The sequence below is a fragment of the Danio rerio genome, chromosome 19 (assembly GCF_052040795.2).
Source record: "Danio rerio strain M-AB ecotype USA chromosome 19, GRCz13ab, whole genome shotgun sequence".
NCBI lineage: Eukaryota > Metazoa > Chordata > Actinopteri > Cypriniformes > Danionidae > Danio > Danio rerio.
In genome coordinates this window covers 44,584,513-44,596,671 of record NC_141039.2, presented here as the reverse complement: position 1 = coordinate 44,596,671, position 12,159 = coordinate 44,584,513, and the positions used below count along the sequence as shown (strand labels likewise).

Sequence of the window (12,159 nt, the reverse complement as noted above, 5' to 3'; positions counted from 1 at the left end):
AAATAAGTACATGCAAGTACCAAGTAGTTACGACCACTTAATATAAAGCAGGACAGGCCCAAAATAAAATCCAAAAATGACCCCAGATTAACGCCTTAATGTCTTCATAGTATATAAACAACAGTGAAATGAAACTGTAAGTAAAACATTTTAAAAAATGAAAATACTAAAGATAGATTAAATTGTCTAATTAAAAAAATAAAAAATAAATTCACAACTTGACAAAGCATCTGTTCCTCGTGTCTCATGCAGTGAAAGTGTAAATTTGTATTCTTGCAAAAAATTATTTCCGAGATCCCACTTTATTTTGAGTCTTCCTTTCAACAATCAATATCCATATCTGTGTACATAGCAGACCAGACGCGGTGCACAGCTCCCCTACTAGAAATTTAAAGCTTTTTTTATGAAGGTACAAACAACGCCATTATTGGCATCTGTTTGCGTTGCTTACCAACATATTTACAATGCAAAGGGTGTGACGCCAATCTTTATAAGATACAGTTACTACAGCATGAGTGGGAAACAAACATCTCTCTCTCTACTCTCTCTATTATAGTGAGATGTATTAGTTTGTTGTTGTATGAATTTGTGATATAGATGTAATTATGTACATAATAACTAAAATACATTAAAAATTGTTAATACGAACACTGGTCCATACTACAAAATATGTTGCAGACCCCCGAGTCCATGCCTCGGTAAGTTGGCGCTGTTTTGGCAGCACAAGGAGGGCTAACATGTTTTGGCCCAATGGATAAATTAAATAAAGAAGAAAAGTCCTCACCTGCCCGTCAGTAAACTGGTTGAACTGTTGCTGACCCTGTTGTACTTCTGTCTGTGAAAGCTAAAAAAAAAAAAAACAATCATCAAAAAATAACAGCCATTATTAATTACACTAATCAAAATTATAAAAAGTATGTATCTTAAGAAAATCCTCAATTTCTCAAAAGGAGAATCACGTATTATTAGTGTGACCAAAAATAATGTGTCAGTAAAAAATATCACAGTAAAATCTCATCTGGAAATCAGTTTGTGCGTGTATTCATGATTTACCTGCTGAGTGTTTGCTGCGAGTGTCTGTATCTGTCCTTGAACCACCTGTGTTCCTGAGACGGGCTGAGCCAGGCGAATGTACTGCAGCTGGCCAGTGTTGAGCTGCACCTGCAGAACACCACCACAAGAGGGCGCAGATGAACACAACATCACCTCCATCTAACAGCAAATCAGTCTGGTCTTCATGAACACCACATATGCTACTGTACCCATAATTAGCCTAGAGCTCATTTAAAGAGACCACAATCATGAAACAAAAAGGTAAACGTGACATCCTCTTACTGGAATCTGCTGGATCTCTCCTGTGTTGGTGATGATCTGCTGCATGACCTGCATGGTCTGTCCGGCTGGCTGTGCTGTCTGTGCCTGGGCCTGTCCCTGTGCAGCAGCCTGGACGATCTGCACCTGCTGACCCTCGCCCACCTGCATGGTCACCGGAGCACTCTGAAAGTAGAAGGATGAAAGCATGAGGGCTAAACTGTAGCTCCCAACAATTCATGGTTTACAGTCAATTTACAACTGCTATGAGAGTTGTAAGATGAGGATATATTTCCAGAAATGTGTGCATTTTCAACAGTTATATTGTGTAATATACTTGCATTACAAAAATAGTACCCGTGTAGACATTTATGCATTTACGCAGTTGTCAACATTTGATCAAAAAAGTTGTCTTTAGACAAGAATGGACGTTGTTCAGTAGTTCAAACCTTTTGATCGACTTCAAATGTTGACACGCGTCCACACAGAGAAATGGAAATTTAAGAGAACATTTGTAATTGAGTATGATGTATTGTAATTAGGTATAATGTATTTAATTATAAGACCTCTATGAAATAAGTTACATCCATACGTTATAAATCCAGTAAACTAAGAAAACATTTGAAGGTGAAGAAAAAGCAAAAGAAAGAAAAGAAAAAAGAAAGAAGAAAAAGCAAAAGAAGAAAAAAAAGAACGCAAGAGAAGATTAAAAAAAGAAAAAAGAAGAATGACAAAAGAAGAAAAGAAAGAAAAGGAAGAACAGAAAAAAAAGAAAAATGAGAAAAGAAAAGCGAAGTAAGAAAAAAAAGAAAGAAGAAAAAGAAAAAAGGAGGAAAGAAAGAAGAAAAGAAAAAGCAAAAGAAGGAAAAAAGAAAGAAGAAAAAAAGGAGGAAAGAAAGAAAAAGAAAAGAAGACGGAAGGAAAAAAAGAAAAAGGAAAGAAGAAAAGAAAGGAGTAAAAGGCAAAATATGCAGAAAAAGCAAAAACGCAGAAAAGAAAGAAAAAGAAGCAAAAAGAAAGAAAAATTAGAAAAGAAAGAAGCAAAAAAGAAAGACGAAATAAAAAGCAAAGGAAATTAAAGGGTGGAGAGAAAGAAAAAAAGGATAAAGAAAAAAAAGCTTAAAATTAAAAAAGAGGAAAGAAAGAAGAAAGCAAAAGAAGAAAAGAAAGAAAAAAAGGAAAGAAAGAAAAAAGCAAAAAAACAAAGCAAAAAGAAAAAAAAAGAAAAAGAAAATCAAAGAAAAATAACAAGAAAACAATTTTTTTTAAAGAATAATCATAAGAAATTTAAGAAAAGGAAGAAAAAATAAGATGAAAAGGAAAAAGATGAGAAAGAGAAAAGGCATTAAATCATTCTATTGACATTTCCATTTAACCAGACTAAACCAACCAGCATCAAGTTACAGGACACATCTGCTTTACTTCAACAGATGAAAAAATGCAGTTAGAAATTGAAGAACTATGTACAGTTGAAGTCAAAATTATTACTCCCCCTCCCCCTAAATTATTAGCCCCCGTTTAACAATTAATGAATAATTAATATTTATCATCATGCTGTGAAAATTTTCTTGCTCTGTTAAACATCATTTGGAAAAAAATATTTTAAAAAAGAAAAAGAAATTCAAAATAATAAGCCCCAATAAATCTGACTTCAACTGTATAGTCACTTCATGGACATTGATTACAATATGTTTTTCTTTTCAGCCACAAAAGCCTTGTAATGACCCCCAACAACACAAGGACTTTCCCAAATGAACATTGCATTGAGGATCCAATAAAGGTTTAAGCTGAACCAGAGAGTCTAGCATTAGAACCGCAGCTCAACACTCTCCTGTGAATATGGGAAGCTCTCCAAAAGAAAGTGAAACTGAAGAAGTGTTGAGGAAAGAGGAGAGATGCGAGACTGTGACCCCGGGCTTCTCGTGTGGAGCGGAGAAACCTGGACTGCAGAGGTGCGACAGACGATCTCTCCTCTTCAGGAACTGACACCTGAGAGCACGGGACAATTTATTAAGCAGCACAACTTTATCTGGCCCGAGACGTACCGTGACCTCATGTAACATCAGGTTGAGGACATATGAATTGCAGATTCTGCACTGGTCAATAATATCTGCTGTTTAGGAGAATTCAGCCTTTAACTCCATGCTTGGATCATTTATTATATCAGATATACAGTTGAAGTCAGAATTATTAGCCCCCCTGTATATATTTTACACTTGTACTTATATTTCTAATAAAGTTTTTATAACTTTATTTCTAATAACTGATTTCTTTTATCTGACATGATGACAACACAATATTTTACTAGATATTTTTAAAGATGCAAATTTTCAGCTTAAAGTGACATTTAAAGGCTTAACTAGGTTAATTAGGCAAGTAATTGTATTAGTGTTTTTTTCTGTAGACTATAAAAAAAAAAAATATATATATATATATATATATATATATATATATATATATATATATTTTTTTTTTTATAGTCTACAGAAAAAAACACTAATACAATTACTTGCCTAATTAACCTAATTATATATATATATATATATATATAACCTATGTATATAAATATATTAAGGGTGGAGCCGAACCCGAATACGGTATTCGGAAAGGCACGAATAGCGTGTTTTTACGAATACTTGATTCGAACAAATACTTGAAAAATTATTTGTATTCGGGAGCAAGAAAAGCACTATATCAAAAAGCAGCGTTTCCTCATGAGACCACAGTGCATGCCCGCGTGAGTGAGTGAGAGAGAGAGAGAGAGAGAGAGAGAGAGAGAGAGAGAGAGAGAGAGAGAGAGAGAGAGAGACGCGCGCGCTCAGTCAGTAGTTGGAGGGCGGGGCGGAGGTGTCTGACACAAGCTTCACAGCAACAGACAGAAGGCTCGGCTGAGCGAAAAAAATACTTAACTGCATCGCTATTTTTGTTAAATAGATTTTTGTACCTTAATTGGGTTCCAAAGGCAGTTTATAAACTTGTAGCGGAGTTGAAGCGGAGTTTGTTCGGGATTCTATTACGCTGCATTTTTGAAGTTTGCAATCGGGTGCTCTGTTTACGCAACGTTAGCTCTGTTAGCGCGGTAATTCAGACAATAGACTGTTGACAGAGTAACGTTAAGGTTTGTTTATAAAGGTTAAAACTATGCTTTTGCAGTTGTGTCGAATAGTATGCACTTATGGGAGTTATATGGTACGTCTAAATTACTGTCTTTTGCAGACAGCAAGATATATGCTATAGGCTAGTTAACCTTAGCATCGCTTCCCGTCACTTTTTATTAACTTGAAACTCCTCAAATACATTTGGGCACCATGAAAAAATGAGACTGCTGCTGAGCCATTTCTTGGTCCTTCACCGTATATATATATATGGGGGCTAATAATATTGACCTTAAAATTATTATTATTATTTTAGTATTTTATTGGGCTGACCCAACCACAGACTTCCATTTTGGACTCTAAGCGTGCAACATTGGTGTGTATTTGTCAATATAGTCGGGAGTCACGCCTGTTTCTCACCCGACGTGAGGATATGGAGAGCAGAAGCAGCATGGAGCAGGCGTTTGCCTTTTGCGTCTGCAGCGAGGAGCGGATCGTCAACTGTTGCACAAATGAATATAATCCCGTCTCTTCTATCTAGTTGCCTATCTGTCTATATAAATATACTTTTTTAACTTTTCATCTGCACCAAAGATGCAGCAACTTCCTCCTATGCTGTTTCCTTAACCTGCAAGCCTTTATTTTACAAATGATACTTATCATAAAGAATGTCTGCTTCTCGAGCTCTATGAGGAATGTCAGTCATGTATTCTAAGATGCACTCGGTCAGAAGACAGTCGCATGAGATATCATGACATTTTGTTTTTGATCGTCAGCATGACGTATGCTTATAGTGACAATAATATTTAAACAATATGGTTATAATGATATGTATACATGACAAAACTAGTGCGTAACTCAAGCAAAACTAATACTATTTTTTTTTACATTTGATTTTGTAGTTTAGGCCCAAACAATAATACTTGTTGCACTTTTTAATTGTTTAAGTTCATTTGATTGGCTATGTACAATCTTTAAGTTATGTTTAAAGTTTCATTGTTGAGTTAAACATTTTTAAGTGTCTCTGACACACTAATTTTAATATTAAACTTTAATTTGGTAATCAACATTAACTGTGTGCATCAGAAGGCAGTTTTTGTTGTTCATTATTTAATATAGGCTCAAAACACACAGGCACACAAGTTGGACTTTCAGTGTGGATTATAATTTTATTATAATAATAAATTAAAATTTTAAGTTTTTTAATTTGGCAACTCTTAATTGTTCCTATATATGGCTTTTGTGCTTTTATAGAATGGGAGTTGATAATCATATTCAAGGGTGTGCACAGATGGGGAGCATTTTGATTTGAATGTAGTGGGCCACTCTGTACCAAAATGCCAGGGCTGATTTTTTTCGTCCCAGTCCAGCCCTGCCTATAGTGCATGTCTTTGGACTGTGGAAGAAACCGGAGCACGGTGATAACATGCAAATTCCACAAATATATGCCAACTGGCCCTGCCCGGACTTGAAACAGCGACCTTCTTGCTGTGAGGTGACAGTGCTAACCACTGAGCCACCGTGCCACCCCTAATTTCCAATCATAACAACTGAAAACCTGTGCTATTCTGGAAATGTCCTTTTTAAATGTTCTGCAAAAATGCTTTTAAATGACATTTATTAATGTTTTTTTTACACTTAGAAGATATTTTATATTTGTTTATGCAAAAATTAAACTACTAATACATTTAAATCAAACTAATACACGCTGCATAACACCAGTAAGACGACTGAGCTCAGGCACTAACACTGTATCTCCATAGTACCATCTGCTTCTGTTTGCAGCATTGATTAATGTATAGTACGTGATGTATCAAACCCAAAGGGGGATATTTTTATATCTCCATTGTGCTTTGAAATGCAGTTCTTCTTCTAATGACAAATGCCCCTTGTAGGGCATCAAAGAAGTGCTTTTGCAGGGTTTGAGGTGTTTACCGTGATGGGGGTCGCCTGAGATTGAGCGACCTGCACCTGCTGCAGCTGCTGCATGGTGGTTCCCTGCAATACCTGAGGAAGAGGAGCAAACAATGCCAGAAACAGAGTGAACTTAACAGCACAAGCAAGCACATGCAAAAGCGCATACTCCAACATCACATGAAAAGGCAATGCACCGAAAAGCAACAAATAGTGAAAGAAATGAAAAAGTGTGATGCATAGTGAAGCAAACGAACAGACATAAGCTATGTTACCATCCATAGATGCTAATTAAATATGCGCAAAACTGGAATATTACATAAAAGATGTGCGAATAAAGCGACGGTTCCATCCCACGAGTTTAATGCTGTGTTCACACCAGACGAGGCATGCGTGAATAAATTGCGCTATTCGTGCGTAAATAGAAGCATGAATATTTTGAGTTTACTTGCTTTATTTGCGCGACAAATTCACTTCACAACAGACGCGTGATGGGGAGTGCTTCGGCCTACCCGGTGACTCTAGCATTGTTGCTAAATGGCTAACATGGATTTTATTGAGATTAGCAGTGTTTATGTGCTTTAGGAAGACTAAAAACAAGCTTAGATTCGTTTGGAGCAGTGTCTGAGTCTACTAGATGCTTTCAAAAGTGCACGCAGCTCTGTGAGCTCATAATCTCCTCCAGAAACTTAACCTGGATGACGGAGGCTTTCAGCGGTGCTACTGACTGAGCCGAGCCCAGTTTGATGAACTGGAACTACGTCATAATCATGGCCCCACAAGAACAAGCTCATGATTGGTTAACATGGTGCGAATGTCAGCTAAAGTTCAGATTTTTAAATACAAGCGATTGCGCGAAACATGCAATATGCGCGTCAATCGTGCAAAACGATCAACTTGCGCTTCCTTATTCGTGCGTATCGCACGGCAGGATGTCTATTCGCGTCTTTGTATTGACTTAACATGTGACCGTGCATTCACACGGGGCTTTTTTTAACTCTTGACCGAGGGCGTGTCTGAAGTTGGGGCTGGCGCGATCACCATAGCAGCATCAACCAATGAAATTAGTCCGCAATCGGCAACTGTCTGAGCTAGGGTATTTGCATGAAGCAATCTGATTGGCTGACGTTTCCATTGGCGCTTGAAAAGTTGAGAATTTCCCAACTTCTGCAGCAAACAACGCCATTAAAGCAGCGCCGATGGATCTACAATGCAGTTTGGCAATGCCTGACATCACCTTTTCAAAGTGAACAGGAAGCGTTGACACTGATGCCTCATGTGACAAGGGCGTAAATCACTCGCGCTTGATGCTTCTTTCGCGTCTGGTGTGATATTCGCAAATGACACGATTCGCACTAATGAAGGGCCTCATTCGCGCCGCAGGATGTCTATTAGCGTTTTTGCATTGACTTGTAAATCACTCGTCTGGTTTGAACGCAGCATAAAAGAACTAAATTGTGCTGCGGAAGCAGAAGCTGCATGAATCTTTTCTTTATTTAATAAATTATTTGTGCCTTAGAAGATAATGCCGACACACAAAGAATATTTGAATGAAAGTTTCCATCATAGTTTATGCACATTTTTCTTATTGAATAAAAAGTTCATACTACTCAGTTTCGCATACGTTTTTATTATGCGCATTTGCTAAATTTATGCGCATCTTGGCGTTTCCATCAATCATTATTTTATGTATATATTCAAAATGTGCATAAAAATAGGTGGATAGAAACATAGCTATATTCACATTATAATCATATTTTTACTCAAAAATGTGCACTTAAAGGACTTAAAATCAGAATAACTTATCAAAATGCTACTATATGTAATTATTTAATTTTTAAATAACAACCCAAAAAGCTTTTGGGAGAAAAATTTTGACAAAAGTGCATTGGGTTTAGTGTTGCTAAATCAAAAGTGTGTGATTTTGCTGTGAATATTTAACTGTGTGTCATTGTGTAGTTTCAGAAATGGTGCAAGCAGGCATTAACTGAAGCTTAAAGCAGCAGCGGAGGTGTCAAATTTGAAAATAATAGTAGAATAGTGAAATATGAAAATAATAATAGAAAAACTCTCATTTGGAGAAATGACAGCATTTAGCGGCACAAAGCAGTGAGCAGACAGTGAAATGAAGCCATTGCAGTTCTCTGTCCTCAGGTATGACGATAAAACCCCATTAACAATCAATGTTGCTTAAAAGGTAAACAAAAGAGAGCTTGAAGGAACGATTGTTTTCTCAAAATTCCTTATAAATGTGGCTGGCATTTTTTACTGGAGTTTTAACTATCCAATGAAAAAAAAAATGTTTTGGTAATCTTTAAATCAAAGTCTTACTAATTTGCACTTGGGCCACCATATTCTCAACCACGGCCACAGACTGTTAGTTTGCTATAAGGGAATAATGGCTACTTGCAGTTTGCATGGAATTTGAAATCTTGTTTCTACAAAATGTTTTAATTTTTAGTATGTATTATTTAAATTTGTTGAGTCTTAAATATATTGTGTGACAGATAAGTCACTGTGTACATTACCAGAACATTAGATAATTTTTTGTACAATTTACATCAAAATCCATTAATGCTCTTCTATTTTGTGAAGCTTTTTGAGCTGCCGTTCATACATAGTGTTTTTTTCTTTTTTGTAATTATTAATAAAATAATTCATACATTGTGAAAACTGATATAAATTTTTAAGATTCTTTGATGAAAATTCAAACCAAGAGATTTGAAATAAAAATATTTTGAAACATCAGAAATGCTTTTAATGTCCCTTCTGATTAGTTTTAAGTATACACCCCGAATTAAAAATGTGCAATTCAAAATTTACACACCATACATAAATTAACTTATTGTTTTTTCCCATCAAATGTTATGTCAAAGCATTTATAAAGTTTAAATATAAAAAAAACATATACATAAAACATAGTAAACACAGTAAGTAGTAGTAGTAGTAAATAATAATAATAATGATAATAATAATAAATAATAATAATAATTAATTATAATTATAATAATAATGACAAATTTAATGCCAAGGCATTTAGAAAGTTTAAATAAAACAAAAACCATTTACATAAAACGGTAAACACAATAAATAGAAGTAGTAAAAAAAATAAATAAATAAAAAACAATAATAATAGTTATGCCAAAGCATTTATAAAGTTTAATTAAAAAAATATCCATAAATCATAGTAAACAGTAAATAGTATTAAATAATAATATAAAATTTTATGCCAAAGCATTTATAAAAAGTTTAAATAAAAACATGTACATACTGTAAACCATTGTAATCAGTAAATTATAAATAATAATAGTAAATAATAATAAAAAATAAACAACAATAAAAAATAAATCAGAATAAGCTTTACATTTAACAATCAACATTTAGTATAAAACAGTAATAATACATAATAATAATTAGAATACTTAGATTAATTTATAACCATCTAGAAGTGTTTGTGTGTGTTTGCAAGCGCATCACTGATGTTTTTATTGGTCTCCTCTCTCTTTGGTGACAGGCATTAATGTATTGTGCACGTAGAAAGATACAATCTGTTTTTTCCTCTAATAAATATTGAAGTTTTGTGTTTTTTTTGTGTTTTTGTGTTTTCAACTTTGTGAATTGAGAGTAAATGCTCTGGAGTTTGGTGAAGAATCTCTCCCACTCTCTCTCTCTCAAAAAATAAATAAATAAAATGAAGAGAAATAAATGACTACCAGGTAGAAATTCAGTTTCAGTGTGGTGAGACAATTTTTGAATCCTGCTGTATATGTATTTGTCCTGAAACCTCTCTAAGGTGACTGCAGCACATCTTTGGCCGAGTCTGACAGGTCAGCAAACTGCAGCTTGCTGAAGCAGCACTGATCCTCAGAGAAAGAGAGAAGGTGAGAAAGAGCACCCGAGGAGAAATTAAACTAATGAACACAAGATAAATTAATCAAATTCAACAAAACAGGAGATTTAGTAAAAGGGCTGCTGCTAAAACGCTAAACACATGCATCACATTAGAGACAGTCTGGACTCTCTACTGTTCACCTGATAGCGACGTGTGAATGACACCTCTGGGCTTTCAACCTTCACCAATCATGTTTCAAATGATCCTGTAATGGCCTGATCAAAGTAATCAGGGCTCAAGTGTTGCGCGAGAGAGTAAGTGCGATAAAGTTTCAAGGCTTTTGTCCACCAGACCGTAGCATAATATACACTGGGGTAATTACAAGGGCAAACAATGTCCTCTGCTTCTCTTTCCTGCGTTGACACATTTCTTATTAAAACAGGAAGTTTGGGTGGGACGTATAGAAAAGCTGTTTGTTACGTTTATATGGTTCGCAAATATAGAGCCATAAGTCATCATTTGCTGTGTCATGCAGGATGAGTCATCATTATGACTGCTCTGTTAAAAAGCATATTGAAGAAATATTACTACAGCGCTGAAAACTGTATGCAGTAAGTGGATTTTCATTTACCAGTAACCTTTGTTCTATATGTTGTTAATCTTATCTGGCCATAAAATATTCAGCATGCTGTCATTGCCATATATCCTACTGCATATTACTGCCATTAACTAGAGCGGTGCTCAGAAATCCTTTCTGTGTCCATTCTGAGATTTACAAAATGCATCGTTATTCTCTCTAGAATTGATTCTAAGCGGAGTTTGTTTTAACAGAAGATGGCGCTCAAGGCTAGTTTTTAGATAGAAAATTAAGGTCTAGGCTAGTTTTTAACAGCAGATGGTGCTCTAGGCTAGTTTTTAAATAGCAGACATAGCTCAAGCTAGTTTTAAGAGGCGCTTAAGGCTAGTTTTTAGATAGAAAATTAAGGTCTAGGCTAGTTTTTTTTTTAAACAGCAGACGGTGCTCAATGCTAGTTTTTAACAGCAGGTGGTGCTCTAGGTTAGTTTTTAACAGCAGATGGTGCTCTAGGTTAGTTTTTAACAGCAGATGGTGCTCTAGGCTAGTTTTTAACAGCAGGTGGTGCTCTAGGCTAGTTTTTAAACAACAGCCGGCGCTCAAGGCTAGTTTTAACAGGCACTCAGGGCTAGTTTTTAGATAGAAAATTAAGGTCTAGGCTAGTTTTTAAACAGCAGACGGTACTCAAGGCTAGTTTTTACAGCAGGTGGTGCTCTAGGCTAGTTTTTAACAGCAGGTGGCGCTCTAGGCCAGTTTTTAACAGCAGGTGGTGCTCTATGTCAATTTTTAAACTGCCAATGATGCTCTAGGCTAATTTTTAAACAGCAGACGGTGTTCAAGGCTAGTCTTTAAAAAGACAATTTCAGTCTGGGCTAGTTTTTAACAGCAGATGGCGCTCTAGGCTAGTTTTTAAACAGCAGACAGCACTCAAGGCTAGTTTTTAAACAGCAGACGGCACTCTAGGCTAGTTTTTAAAAAGAAAATTACAGTCTAGACTAGTTTTTTAACAGCAGATATTGCTCTAGGCTAGTTTTTTTAAAGCAGATGGTGCTCTTGGCTAGTTTTTAAAAGGAAAATTGCGCCTCAGGTTAGTTTTAGACAGGAGATGGCACTAGGCAAATGCACTGTATGCTAGTTTATGAAAGCAGACATCGCTCTAGGCTAGTTTTTAATAACAGATGGCGCTCTAGGCTAAATTTTAACAGCAGATGGCGCTCTAGGCTAGTTTTAACAGCAGATGGCGCTCTAGGCTAGTTTTAACAGCAGATGGCGCTCTAGGCTAGTTTTAACAGCAGATGCCGCTCTAGGCTAGTTTTAAACTGCAGGTGGCGCTCCGTGCTAGTTTTTAATAACAGATGGCGCTCTAGGCTAGTTTTTACAGCAGATGGCACTCTGGGCTAGTTTTAACAGCAGATGGCGTTCTAGGTTAGATT

General features: G+C 35.8%; 2 protein-coding genes across 35 annotated transcripts in view; one reads left to right on the top strand and one right to left on the bottom strand.

Moving 5' to 3' along the window:
• Positions 1 to 12,159, top strand: part of trioa (trio Rho guanine nucleotide exchange factor a) — a 573,337-nt gene that overhangs the window by 279,475 nt on the left and 281,703 nt on the right. The gene's annotated exons all lie outside the window — the stretch shown is intronic.
• nfyc (nuclear transcription factor Y, gamma) overlaps positions 1 to 12,159 on the bottom strand; it is a 51,915-nt gene that overhangs the window by 2,253 nt on the left and 37,503 nt on the right. For 9 of the 34 annotated variants that reach the window (NM_199639.1, XM_087293970.2, XM_087293974.2 and 6 more), the window contains 4 exon segments: positions 785 to 844; positions 1,054 to 1,161; positions 1,336 to 1,497; positions 6,342 to 6,413. In NM_199639.1, the coding sequence (NP_955933.1) occupies positions 785 to 844; positions 1,054 to 1,161; positions 1,336 to 1,497; positions 6,342 to 6,413 (402 nt within the window). 34 annotated transcript variants of the gene reach the window in all.